This window comes from Lytechinus pictus, chromosome 3 (genome assembly GCF_037042905.1).
Source record: "Lytechinus pictus isolate F3 Inbred chromosome 3, Lp3.0, whole genome shotgun sequence".
Classification (NCBI taxonomy): domain Eukaryota; kingdom Metazoa; phylum Echinodermata; class Echinoidea; order Temnopleuroida; family Toxopneustidae; genus Lytechinus; species Lytechinus pictus.
The window spans coordinates 65,099,971-65,115,203 of record NC_087247.1 but is presented as its reverse complement, the minus strand read 5'-3'; the positions used below and the strand labels follow the sequence as shown (position 1 = coordinate 65,115,203).

The 15,233-nt window shown below is 36.1% G+C and overlaps 1 protein-coding gene across 1 annotated transcript; it reads right to left on the bottom strand.

The window, feature by feature from the left end:
• LOC129256811 (signal peptidase complex catalytic subunit SEC11A) lies at positions 1-14,741 on the bottom strand. The gene is made up of 5 exons (XM_054895002.2): positions 14,358-14,741; positions 6,082-6,191; positions 4,992-5,141; positions 4,298-4,475; positions 1-3,691 (listed from the first exon to the last, which is right to left on the bottom strand). Exons 1-5 carry the CDS (start codon positions 14,406-14,408, stop codon positions 3,641-3,643), a joined length of 540 nt encoding a protein of 179 aa, XP_054750977.1. The 5' UTR covers positions 14,409-14,741; the 3' UTR covers positions 1-3,640.
• Between the last annotated feature and the right edge of the window lie 492 nt (positions 14,742-15,233).

Genomic DNA, 15,233 nt, shown 5'->3' with positions numbered 1-15,233 from the left:
TATAGAGAAAAGGTCTTTAATACCGAGTGACAAAATTACATACACTTTCCAAACAAAACAGGAAACAAAGAGATTGGATTAAAATCCACATGACTTAAAACAGCAATTGGCATATAAACGCAAAAAAAAAAAAAAACGATTTTCAAATTCACTTTCATAATCTGACTTTGTGTATTGGCTACAGCAGATATCATCCATTGAAGACAATATTCCCCATTTTGATCTTAATATTAAAGGTCCATCAAATAAATAAAATCTATTTGCAACATTCAGACCACAATAGCATGATAAATCTTACTTTTGAAATATTGTGTTTTCAAATAAATCAGATTAGAAGGCCATTGCAAAATGCACTCTTAATTGTTATATCAAGAGGTATATGCATTAAGACATGCTCCAGCCCACGGAATCTACCAAGAGCAAAGTCTTTCTTTCATAAAGAACTTGTGGTTAGTTTTAATACACATATCTAAACTTTCTTGCATTATTTCAAACATTTCTGCAAGGTGTCTAGAAAGGCAGATATTGTTTAAGACAATTTCTACAAATTAGTTTTGTAACAATAATAATGTTTGAAGAAGAAAACAAATAAATAGACGGAACAGACATATTTTGTAATTATTAAATTAAAAACAATAGCTAAATGTATAATGATCTCATCTTGTTATTTACAGGTCAATCTTGCTTTTATACAAACTAGTCTTTTTTTACAATTAATTCATATAACCTGATGAAATGAAATACCCAAACTTCATAAGAAATTTAAATATGTATTTAACATGTTTATCAATATTTTAGTTTAAATTAAAAGTGCCTTTTCAGTAGCAAATGTGTAACCCCAAATAGTAATACAGGTGAAAAGTTAAGAAATATTCTAAAGAAAATAAAGAATAGAGTAAGACACTGTATTTCGGGACCTCATGTCAAGGGGGGGGGGGGAAGTAAGAAATTCTATTATAAAGGATATCCTATTCTGTGTGAATGTGTATATGCGTACACTGGGCAGTCTATACTATTCATTGAGTTAAACAGTATGTCATAATTATTCCCACATCTCTTTGTACAAAAGGTATCTGAATATCACATTTCAAACTGACTATAGCCGTATGCAAAACTTAATATCAATAAGAGAACTTTGATGGTATACTTCACCACTCATGACCTGATTATCAAATTAAATATTTGTTTTGTCAGTATTTGATTTATTTTGTACATGTATCTACCAACAAAATATCAACAGACAAACAGCATGAAAACTTATCAATGTGAAATAAGATGCATCAAACACTGAAACTCCTGGTTTAAACATTACTTGTATATGAGTAATTACCCTATTCAGGCAAAGTGGTATTAGACAATTATAAATTTGCGAAACACTTATTTGGCAAAATATTGTTGCTATGCACATGATGGAGGGAACTGCTCACAGTACTCTTAAGGCGACCGCACACCTTACGATTGGTCTGCGACCCGATTTCAGAATAAAATGTAGTAGACTTTGATGCTAACATTCAGACTTGGAATATCTTACTGTGTAATGTTCTAAATCATCGTACGAATACCTATGTTCAAATTTGTGACTATGCTATCATCCTTCTTAGAATAAAAGCGAATTTAATATCTAGTCGTAATGACGTCATAGCAGTCGTACGATTGGCCACGATTTGAAACTAATTTGGCCTTTACTCCGAAATAAAGGCTTGCAATCTTTCAAAATGGTTATATTAGTATTATTTCAATTAATTTAAACCTCAAAGAAAATAATATGTTCCATTCACATTTTTAGGAAATGTGCAAAATGCGATTTGTTCCAAAATCGGATCGCGAACAGTCGTAAGGTGTGCGGTGGCCTTTACAGAACTCCCACTCTTAGCTTGCTTTAATTATTCACATCACTTCAGGGTCAATTTACGGTCCATACACATATGTTGATGCTTTGCTTGAAATGTGATGTCACAAAGGATTAAAAGTTGTATTTTCTGAGTTCTAGCCACTTCGAACGTGGGGATAGAGTATGCATTCCATAACGAGTAAAATAGCAGGTAACAGATACATAACATCTAAACCTGCTAATTATGTAGTACAAGAAAAAAAACATTACATGTTCAATATTGTGATAGTGACAGCAAGAAATAATGCTCAATTATGTGTGTACATAATATTTACAACAGATAATGAAACAAATGTACATTTACCCAAACTTGAACAAGATGATAAAAAGGTAAAGCATTAGTGATGAATCTTTTCCCATGATAAAAATTAAAACAAGCCCATAATACTACGAATATTTCAAAACTTACTCGGTCTAATACCATTTACAGGAAACCAATCTTTGAAATCAAAGAAAAGCAAATATTGAAATATCTGACTCAAAAAGTGGAAAAGTTAAAAATTGAAATAATCAAAATAGGCAAATCAAAATTGGTTGGATAGATTGCCACTTTATTTAATGGCGAGACAACATTGAATTCATTTTTTCACCCAAGGCTTTATTCACACAAAGAATAAATTCTTAACATATTTTCAGTAGTACAATTAAGGAGAAAGAACTTTATGAAATAGAAATTAATGTTATTAATACCAAATGGCTTATTCTAATTAAAATCTCCTACGTAAATTCCTGCAAGAAATTTGCATAGACTTAACGTTGGCCCATTTCAAACTTCTGTTTTATGAATATATATCATCAAAGATATTGAGCTCAAACTGACCTTTGACTTTAAGTGACGTAAAATAAACTGATGTAGTTGTGGGAACATCAAAGTCAAACAAAATAAAGACATGTGATTTCAAAATTATTTTGATAACATTAAAATTTGGTTACTTCTTTTTTTGAAGTTGATACAGGTATATTGACCATAAATGACCTTTGACTTTGGCCTAGTGACCTAAAACTATGTTGATCTATTTTAAATCTTGATAATCATCATATAAGTTCCATGGAATATTGACTTATATTTTCAGAATTACCTTGAAAATCCTAACCTTGGTTAAGTTTAGATTTTTTAACCACAAAATGGTCAACAATCATTGACCCTAAATGACCTTTGACCTTGATTATATGACGTAAAACCCATGCTACATAATCACTGATACTTGATTATCCCTATCTCCATGTTTCATTATATTTTTCCTTAACTTTTAAGGTTGTAATGACATTTCAAAAACTAAACCTTGGTGACAATCAATGCCATGTAATTGAGGACTGGACTTTCAACTTCTGATATTTGGATTGCAAATTTTAGCAACAAATGTTAGATCTTAGATTGTGTCTTTCAAACATTTGTTTTACTTTCATTTTCTCTGACAATGAATTCAATCTTTGAAAATAACTTATCTTTAGATATATACTAAAATATAACGGACCAGACAGGCTTTGAACTTTAGCACTATACAAAGTAGTCTTTCAGGATATTGGTACAGTTGAAGACTAGTTACAAGTGTTTCAAGCACCAAGCAAGCAGTAAAACTGTTACAATCAGAAGACATGAAGATGATGCACATAAATAAAAGCTAGATGGAAAATACTAAGGAGGTGTACTACAATCCAGACAGTACTCTACAAATGATGAAATCCATGAAGAAAGTTGTCTCAAAGATGAGGATAAGCTATGATTGGCAAGAGTTCCTGGGAATGATGTCATTCTCGATGTATCAACACAAATATGCCAAGGCCAGCTAGAATTATATACTGCAAAGAGAGAAAGAAGAATATAACTATAAACCCAATTAATATCATGGCATCTTAGTCAGAAGCAGAGTTTTCACCTTACAAATCCATATTTTCTTCCAACAGGATGGTAAAATGGTACATCAAAGTGATGAATGAACTCCCACTTCCCTGAACAAGGGGTGTTTTATAACACTCAAACTGCATGTCATTAGGAAGAACTTCAATATGATTGCCTAATGGGATGTCCAAAGTTTCTGTCTGACAACATAAATTTCTGATACATTATGGAAGAATACACACTGCTTTCTGTTAGAAAATGTCTATGAATAGAAAGGTCTTTCATCTAAATCTTTAGATATGCAACTAAAATGAGATTGCGGATCACATTAAGCTTGGTATATTAAATGCCTAATATATCGCAGCCTGGATTTATATTCATGGCATTAAACTTGATGAAAACAGAAAATGAAATATAAGTACTCTTGTGATGAGAAAATAAATAATTGTATGTACACTTGTACACAAAAACAAATTCACTACAGAAAAACAGTATTTCATGTTAAAAATAAAATTACAGGAGAATATCTTTTAAATCCAACTTATGTATCTATGAAATAACGTTACCTTTAATTTTGGATAATCATTCATCATTATTGTGACGTTGCCTATGTAGGGTACAAAACCTCTTGCTCTACCAACAACATCTTTTCTTTCAAGCCATAGTTGACCTTTGGCATATAGTCCCCTATCATCAACCATGTTATTGTCTCCTTTGGTTAAAAACTTCACCGTTCCATCTTCCCTGTGGAAAAAATAATTATGACAAACTTACATCACATTCACTTCAATCTTCCATGTGGAAAAAAAATAATCACAAACACAAACATCAACTATCATCACAATCACTTATTACAATTGTATAATTCACAGCTGGACATTTTATCTACACTGTTACGCTATATTCCTAGATGAAGTATTCTTGGAAGATAATGATACAAGTATAGCCAAATCATCATGAACCAATTAAGTGACTTTTGTTCCATTTTTTTTTTACTTCAAAGATGTATGCATACAGTATGCATCCACACAGCTAAGATATTGAATAATAATCCATAGCAAAAACATAAATTTCATTGGATAATAAAATAATTTTAAGAAGAGTCTGTTTGATTTGCAACGTATATGTGAAAAGAAAACAACTATAAATTATTTTCTTTTTTTAAGAAATCAAAGATGACTAAAACTTTGATAAAAAGGGAAGTGAGATATATTTGAATGGGTAATAAAAAAGATGTAAATATGATGAAAGAACACATACTTTTCATGTAGTCTCAGGACTCTGTGAACTATTGGAATGTCTCTGCCTTCAATCTTGAAAACAACTATCTCTCCAACCCGAATTGGATCTTCTTGATAATTTGTTAAAAACAAAAGATCTCCTCTGTGAAAAGCTGGCTCCATGCTCCCACTGCAAAGGTAATAAAAGCAACAAAGAAATGGCAATGAACTGAAAATAAAGTGTTCATGGTTCAAGGGTAATCATTATTTTTTCAAATTAAAGTTTTTTTTCTGGCTCGAGAAATAAAAAAAAGTAATTGCAGTATGCACATAGTTCAACTTTGAGATAAATATACATAAGTATTCTCACATAACACCTGTCCTGAAGCAGTTACACTGGCTTCCGATCAAATCACGCATAAACTTTAAGCTACTGTTACTTACCTATCAATGTCTTAATTCCTTGGCCCCTGAATATCTCAGTGAGAAATTAATAAGATATGTCCCTTCACGTAATCTAAGATCTTCACAGAGATATTTGCTTAAGTGTTCTGTTGTTCAGACCAAGTTCTATGGAGAGAGATCTTTTTGTCATGCTGCCCCTAAACTTCGGAATACGATCCCTTCTTCCATTAAGGAGGCATCCACATGCTCTGCATTCAAAAGTCGTCTCAAAACTTATTTGTTTAAGCGGTTTTATGATTGAGACAGTCTACATAATAGCTTTAATCCTCTCTCTTCTTTGTCTATTTTCCTATTAAGCACATAGAGATGCCCATGGGTAGTGATATGCGCTATACAAGCAACGTCGTATTACATCTCTCGTTCCTTTTCAACACACCTGTGATATCTAATGTCATGGTAAGAGAGTATGTCAGCAATACTGACATTCTTTTTCAACTATTGTATATTATTTACCCTACTTGCAGTGTTAAGTATAGGTTTTGAATATTGTTAAAAGGTAATTAATTCCATGCTGTACTACTTCCTCAATTCAAAAATAAAATCAATGTAAGTGTAATATTGTCAATTACAGGACATCTTTACTATAAAAATCTGTGGTACTTTCAATGAACTTCTGATGATCCATTTGCACATAATGTCTATTCTACATAAAATCTTGTACTTACCTGAGTACAACTACAATTGGACTTTCACTCCCTGTGACAACCATAAGGCCTTTCCATATCATAAGTGCAGATGACACTATCATACCAAAGTTAAGCACCTGGTAAAAGAGCTGTAATGTGAACAGATTTTTAAAAAATCATAAAATAGGTAGAGAAATCAGAAATGTTAAAATTTCAATAAAAGCATATGTAATTAAATGACACATTAATTCTACTTGTTGATTTCAATCTAGAATGGGGGCCAATTTTTCAAACAAGAACTACAAGTCTATATTCAAGTCTACCTACATGTAATGGTGGAAGTCCAGGCTGTGGATGCCAACAGCTGCTTACAGCAATCGCATTTACTGCCCATCTCATTAACCCTGGAGAAATTATTGTACCTTTTTGTTTTATATTCCCATTTCTGATGTAACATAGAAATATGGTGGAGTGACCTTGACCTAAATACAAGTATATTAATACATAAGGTATGATATTGTTTGTCAGATTTTGTTAAATCTGCTTCTTTAACAGAATTGCTATTTTTCTTTGAGTACCAATGAAAAGCAAAGCACAAACTTGTGCATAACCTATGCATCCATGCCACACCTTTACACATATTTTCTATGTACTCAGTGGGAAGTTCATCTCAACAAATGATATCCCAAGATGTCCATGTCTAACAAAAAGTTATATTTAGTAAAAAGAGAAAAATCCATCTAGCATAATGCTGAAAATTTCATCAAAATGTTATGACATTTTCAAGTTTCGCTTACTTTCACAAAACAGTTATATGCACATCCTGGGACTGATGACATCACTCACTCACTATTACTTTTGTGTTTTATTATATGAAATGTTGGGGAAGAACAATAGGAAACAAGATGGCGGCGTAAACATTGGGCAGGTCTCCTCCATCTTTTCAAAATGTTTTTTTCATTTTTTTGATGAATTCTTGCTTAAAAATGAAATCGATACTCGATAGTGCAGAAATGTCGGAAATGAAGTTGTATCCCATTTACATGATTTAGGGCTAGATCTTTTAGAAGGAAAGTAGAAATCTCAGGGGCGAAAGTTTAAGGTTTTTTGGCGGTACGTGCAGATGAATGGGAAGGAATTCCTGGCTCCGTTGAGAGTAATTCTACCCCATTTTGAAAAGTACCCATGTCTGCTTAGTATAGTATTACACGCAAATCGCGCGGTTTGCGTGCTGTCGTCAAGCAAAAGACAATGAAATCAAGATGGCGACGTAAACACTGTGGCAACTTTCCCCCGTCTTTTCATAACATTTTTCTCGTTTTTTTTAATGAATTCTTGTTTAAAAATGAAATCAATATCGTAGAAATGTCGGAAATGAAGCTGTATCCTATGTACAAGATTTAGGGCTAGATATTTTAGAAGGAAAGTAGAAATCTTGGGGGCGAAAGGTAGATACATACCAAAATATGGCTTTATTCCATCAAAATTTCGAGTGTGTGTAATTCCCAATGGCATCGGTTTATTTAGTCAGAAAAATAAATACCCAATACTCTTGGAGAGTAGACTAGTCGTAATATCGGTTGATAACCGTTATGAAACCCATGGCTTTCAACAATTCCTGCTAGCTCAGTGAGTAAGGCGACAGACTGGAGATGCTTTGTTCTGCAGTGAGAGGTTCGAATCCAAGTTCCAACCGGAAGTAAGAAGAAAAAAAAAGAACAAAAAGAGAACAAAAAGGGGGTTTTGGAGAAGTATTTTTTCCAATTAGTGGAGGGGACATACTTAAGGAAGTCTTTCCCAGCTATTCATGATATAACTTGACTCTTAAGTAAATTTGATTCTTTAAATTCTTTTTTCTTAATTAAAAAATAGAGATTGAAAAATGACAATTGTCTTGCCATATTACTTTCCACCAATAGAGGGCATACACAAAAAAATGCCCAAAATTCAATTTTTCGAGCGCTCTGGTGAATACAAAAATTACTCCCAAGTTACTAATGAAAAATAAATTGCAACTGTACAGAAATTAGTAATTTTGGTCACAAAAGTGATATTTTAATCATTTTTTAAAGTGTGTGCTCTGTACAGCATTGCCATTGGCATGCCATAGTCCAACCTAGGCTGTAGAGTCCCCACATGCACAGCCTGCACTTGCAGTGAACAAGTGGAGTAGGACTAGGAGCACTTACACGTATTGCGAGGTTAGTATTAGTATACTAACCTCGCACCACGAACCGCGTTTGGCAGTGGATTTCTAACTAGTGGGTCGCGCGTGCTGGGATCTCACTTCTTGGGTCCACAACACACGACTTCTATGGCTTGATTTTTCTGTGCGCGGCGGCATGTAATGAACCCTTGGGAAGTTGGGTGGACTAGGTCTAGACTCTAGGACCACTCTAGGCACCAAGGCTATTAATTCCTGTGTTAAAAAAGTGAGTGCACGCGAATTAAATGTTGGGCTTAAATTACTAGATCTTACCATGGAGCTCCATGACGAAATATATTCTTAAATTAGACTCTAGATATTAATAAATGGAAAAAATGTATAAATAGTACTCGCCTGGTCTTTTCTTGGGGTATGGAAGCCTTTTTGTCCAGAACTTGCTCAACTTTTGCGGCAAATTTTGTCGCCATAGGGTTGTGCACATTCTCGTTTAATACTGGTTGTCACGTGACACGGCAATGTCGTTAGGCTGTTTGGCCTGTATTCAAGGCGTTCTATCCGTTATGATTTTATATTGAATGAAGCAAATTCCATCAGGTATAGGCCCCTATCAAGTCAAAATCGATACAGGGATCGAGAGGGGGGGGGGGGGGTGGAGCCAAAAATTTCCCAGTCACATGGTATGAAAATGATATTTTTTATGATTGTCCACGATCATTAGGGCAAACCCGTGTGTGGCAGTACGGTAGCGTGATGAGTAAAAAAAAATAAAATAAAAGAAAGAAAGAGGGCCAATGTAGGCATACATGGCGCGTGGGAATAAAGTTGCTTTATATGTTCCAAGCGAGTGAAGCAAGCGAGAAAAAAACTTTTCGTGCAAATCTAAATTTGAGATAGATATCTTAACTTACACTTTTCGGGGGCCCCTGGGCCTAACCCTTCCATCGTGTACCCCCAGTGCAATATCAGCAGGTGGGTCTCGATAACTCTGGATATTTAGCAATTAGACCTATTTATAGAAAAACATAACGTTAATGTTTTGACCCCTTCCCCCCAAAAAAAGGAAAAACAATTATAAACTAAGTTATATACATCCCCCTTTTCTCATTTCGCTTTTTATTTTCTCTATTCCCTCCTTATTTTTTTTTGGGGGGAGGGACCTTTTCGGGGGGCACCGCCCCTAGCTACGCGCCTACCAGATGAAGAGGCGAGCGAGCAAAACCTTTGTCACTTTTATTACAAATATCAATTTTGCAATAGATTTTGACATAACATTCAGAATTATTCTCGCATGCATTTTTCTTTCCTTTTGCTTTTTTATGGCCTTTTATTTCTCTTCCCTTTCTCTTTCTGTCTTTCTTTCTTTTCCTTCCTTCATTCCTTTTCTCTTATCCCGTTTTTTTTGTGGTGAAATCCACTGGACCGGGGATCAAGGGCCAGCCTGCATGCCCCCGGCGGTTTACGCCTCTGTCGTGGATGTAAGCTATATATACGCATGATCTTAATCTTCATTATGATTCAAACTATATAGAGGCGCATCCAAGATTTTCCAAATTAAGTAGGGGGGGGGGGGGCGGGGTGAATTTTCTCAAGTAAAATTTGACAACTCCCAAAAAAGGTTCTTACTAAAAAAAAAAACCGGTCATTATATTGTCTCGCGTAAAGTTTGACAAGTTAAAAAAAAATGGGGGTCACTCAAAATGAAAGTCATTTTGTCCGCGTAATATTCGGCAAGCCCCCCCCCCCCCCCACAAAAATAAGAAAAGGGAAAGTCATTTTGTCCACGTTATATTTGGCAACCCCCCCCCCCCCCAAAAAAAAAAAAAAAAAAAAAAAAAAGGTTTTAACTATAGCAATGATCGAAGGTCATTTTGTCTCGCGTAAAATTTGACAATTTTTTTTATAAAGTTGTCACTAAAAAGAAGGTCATTTTTTCCACCATTGATTATATTTGGCAAGCCCCCAATAACCCCCACCCCCATAAAAAAAGTTTGTCCCTAAAAGTGATGTATAGAAAGTCATATTGTTAATTTGTTCCCAGTAAAATTTTGAATTTGGCAATAAAAAAAAAAGGCCAAAAAGAGAAAAGAATATGAACGAAATATCCCCATTACAAATAATTAATGCTGTGCGTGATTCTCATGAGGGGGGGGGGGGCACATAACTAGTATTATACGACCTTTCAAAGTTCACGGCGGCATCCGCTATCACCACGAGGTTGAAAATAAAATGTATATCATCATAAACGATGTAAGAGAGTAACGCAATAAGCTCCGTCAATAGTACAGTCTTTAAAAGTTTATGGAGGGGTCCGCTATCACCACGAGTTTGAAGAGAAGATTTATATCATTATAAAGGGGGTAAGAGAGTAGCGCAGTGAGCTCCGTCGGTAATACGACCTTTCAAAGTTCACGGCGGCATCCGCTATCACCACGAGGTTGAAAATAAAATGTATATCATCATAAACGATGTAAGAGAGTAACGCAGTGAGCTCCGTCGGTAATACGACCTTTCAAATTTCACGGCGGCATCCGCTATCACCACGAGGTTGAAAATAAAATGTATATCATCATAAACGATGTAAGAGAGTAACGCAGTGAGCTCCGTCGGTAATACGACCTTTCAAAGTTCACGGCGGCTTCCGCTATCACCACGAGGTTGAAAATAAAATGTATATCATCATAAACGATGTAAGAGAGTAACGCAATAAGCTCCGTCAATAGTACAGTCTTTAAAAGTTTATGGCGGGGTCCGCTATCACCACGAGGTTGAAGAGAAGATTTATATCATTATAAAGGGGGTAAGAGAGTAGCGCAGTGAGCTCCGTCGGTAATACGACCTTTCAAAGTTCACGACGGCTTCCGCTATCACCACGAGGTTGAAAATAAAATGAATATCATCATAAACGATGTAAGAGAGCAACGCAATAAGCTCCGTCAATAGTACAGTCTTTAAAAGTTTATGGCGGGGTCCGCTATTACCACGAGGTTGAAGAGAAGATTTATATCATTATAAACGATGTAAGAGAGTAACGCAATGAGCTCCGTCAGTAGCACGATCTTTAAAAGTTCACGGCGGGGTCCGCTATCACCACGAGGTTGAAAATAAAATGTATATCATCATAAACGATGTAAGAGAGTAACGCAATAAGCTCCGTCAATAGTACAGTCTTTGAAAGTTTATGGCGGGGTCCGCTATCACCACGAGGTTGAAGAGAAGATTTATATCATTATAAAGGGGGTAAGAGAGTAGCGCAGTGAGCTCCGTCGGTAATACGACCTTTCAAAGTTCACGGCGGCATCCGTTATCACCACGAGGTTGAAAATAAAATGTATATAATCATAAACGATGTAAGAGAGTAACGCAGTGAGCTCCGTCGGTAATACGACCTTTCAAAGTTCACGGCGGCATCCGCTATCACCATGAGTTGGAAGAGAAGCGGAAGAGAAGATATCTATCCTCTTAAACATCGCCATAGATAATACCGCGTCTTTCTCTCTGAATAATGCGACCTCTAAATAGCTAGCACCTCAAAAACAATCTTGAAATATGTTCTGAGCGATCACGCACTGTAACCAGATCTACGCCGATTTTTTATTTTCGATTTTTTCCTTCAAGGGGCATGATCGAAGATCGGCAAGTGATTGCCGATTGTGGTGAAATCGAATGGAATCGGTTGCCGATTGCAAAATCGGTTACAAGCTTAGTGTTAACAACATATTTAATTCCAAAATGTTTACTATAAATCTCAAAAGGGGGAACGGGCAGAAATGCTCACCCCAACCCCCCCCCCTCCCCGCCACTGATTCCAATCAATAATGACTTTTCTCTGCAATACTAATGCTTTGAAATCAAGATACTGAAGATTGATACGCTTAACATAAATTATGAACATCTGACAAAAAGATAACCAACCGATCACCTGACCGATCAGCTGACCAGTACGCGTATCACTTCGGAGTTGATCACTCGTCGCAGGTGTGTGGAACGCTCACCGAAAATCAACAAAAAGGGCCTGAAATGTAAGTTTAACAATAATCCATTTTAATTTCAACTATTTTTACTTATTTTAGAACTTACTCCATTAAATGCGACCAAATAAAAGTTATATCTTAACACTGCAACTTGTAAGTTGTATTAATGCGTACATTTACCAGTCTTGGGTTGGAAATCAGAACAGCATTGTCCAACCCATAATTTGGGTAATGTCGCCTATGAGGTCCATACATGTTAATGTTTGGACCTCATTGGTACTAGGACTTTGGTCTAGGACACTCTAGGCGACACCCCAATACTTACCCGTGCTAATAAACTGGGACTCCACTCACGCGCGTTTGGGCCTCCCTAGCTTAGAACTAAGCACTAATATCACCTTAAAAACTAAATCTACAAGGTATGTATAATCTATTTATAAATTTAATAATGTTTAATCGGTACTCACCGGTTCTTTTGTTGCATTTTCAGACCATTTCTCACAATTCTTCGTAAATATTTGCGGCAAATTTTGTCGCCATAGACAGCTTAGCGTCCATCTTTATTGATAAATGGAGCGCCCTTTACGATAGTTGTTAATGCCGCGGAGAAATCGTTAGGCATTTTGGCCTGTGTTCAAGGCGTTCTTTCTGTTTTATTTTTATATTGAAGATTGTGCATTTGTTGAATAGCGCCGTCTACGTCAGGTATGAGATCGAGTGTATAAATACACTCTTCCAAAATAATTATGATTCCGACCTGGCGCTGTTTAACTTCAATCTCTTTCACCTAAATTAGCGATGAATGCTAGCATTATAAAATATATATTATTAACGTCTGACGAAAAGAATAACCAACCGATCAGCTGACGAGAACGCGAATCACGTGATCTTCATATCAGCTTCGATCGCGAGTCAGAAGAGAGGAGCAGTTGCCCAGAAAATCAGGAAAAAGCCGTGAAAATGTAAGTTCCCCTTCATTTCTTTCAATTTTTTTTATTGCTAACAATGTATTCAATTAGTGAGATCGAAATGTAATGATTAGACAGTACGATAGCTTGTAGTTTTGATAAAATACAAAAATAATCATCTTCACAAAGATTTCTGACACAAAATACTACTGATGTCGCCTATGAGGTCCATACATGTAATGTTGGACCTCATTGGTACTAGGAGTGGTCTAGGACTAGGACTAACCCAGAGAGCTCCAGCCCGCGTAGCGGGCTGGAGCCCAGACGCTCAGTGTGCAAACGGGCATTAAGGTGAGAGTACCGTGAAGTTTGGTCAAAATAATTTTGATAATACATAATTAAAACAGAAATTAAGCACTTACCACGATTGTATGGATGATAGTCTAACGAGTGGCAGTTTCCTGACATCGAGGCACAGACTGGAACCTCAAAAAACGATCAGTTCTGTCGCGGTAGCTCTCCTCTTTCAGAATTCAACACAAAATGGCCGATCGAGACCGAGGCTAGTATAGCACTAGCGCATATAGACTTTGTCAAATTCGCGCATGCGCCCTACACCCTCTCGAACGGCCATTTTGCTATGAATTTTGAAAGAAGGAGAGCCACCGCGACAGAACTGATCGTTTTTTGAGGTTCCAGTCTGTGCCTCGATGTCAGGAAACTGCCACTCGTTAGACTATCATCCATACAATCGTGGTAAGTGCTTAATTTCTGTTTTAATTATGTATTATCAAAATTATTTTGACCAAACTTCACGGTACTCTCACCTTAATGCCCGTTTGCACACTGAGCGTCTGGGCTCCAGCCCGCTACGCGGGCTGGAGCTCTCTGGGTTAGGACTAGGACTAGAGTAGGAGTGGGAGTGAATAGAACTGACAGTGTCAAAAAATCAAGCATTTGTCCCAAAGAAAAAGGGAAAATAAGCCAAACATTGTGCCCCAACCTAATTTCACCACACAGGGAGTAGTAACAGAGAACAAGGTTATAATATATCACAACCTTGTTCATAGAATGAGTGACTGTAAATGAAAAATTGAGTGTAGCTGTAGCGTAGTCCGTACATGTACCATACCGGTACCGTACATCAATCTCTGCACATGGGACCACAACAAAGACAAAGCCGCCGATTGAGGGTTCCGTTCAGTAAAATAAACAAACATATCTACAACTCTTCCCAGACATCCATTTTCAAATTCACTGACAACATACCTGCCGTTTATTCATACGCTTCACTTCATCTAAAAACTCGAGAGACACCATTTTTGAATGGGGAATATGCTAGCATACGTCGAATAACTGCACTTCAACTTCGCATCGACGGTACCGTACACGCGCATGTCCAATTGCCGGTGTACAATGTAGTATACCGTATACCGGTACCGTATATACGATAATTCGATATAGAGTAGATCCATGTATCTCTTTCATTGAATAGTTTTTTTTTTTTTTAGGAACATCCTGGCTATCAGCCCAAAAAATATTTTGTTCCAAGATTAAATCTGTTTCTATTTTTTTGCAGAAAAAACCCAATAATGGCCTGACTGCAACGATCTAATAGTAATACTAGTATCCTCTGCCAATAAGACCCGGGATAAGACCGTGTTGAAAAGTGATTGGACAGAAGTTTTGAAGGCGGAAAGCTTTAAAAATCCTCAATGGCCAGCCCGTCACAAAAAATAAAACGAAACCGAGAATTGTCGATGATTACCATAACGTAATCACAAATACAACAGAAAGTAACATATCACTGTAAAGTTTAAAATCTCCTCTTTCATCTAATGTGATCAAGATAACTTATTATTCACGTATGAGGGGGGTGAGGGAGCAAAAATCATAAATTGAAAAAAAAAAGATACAAAAAAAGTGATTTAAAAATGGGAATCACATGTCTAAAAATGTCCATGATATCTGCTCTTTGATTTTGGGGGACTTTAGGCATAGCTGATAGCCTAAAAATCTGTTGAGTAAGTCCTTCAGCTAGCCTGTAGAAAATATATATAGGCCTATATATTTACAAATTGTTTATACTCACTCATGTTGGAAATTTTACTAGATAAAAGGGGACTATCATTTTCTCAAAATTGA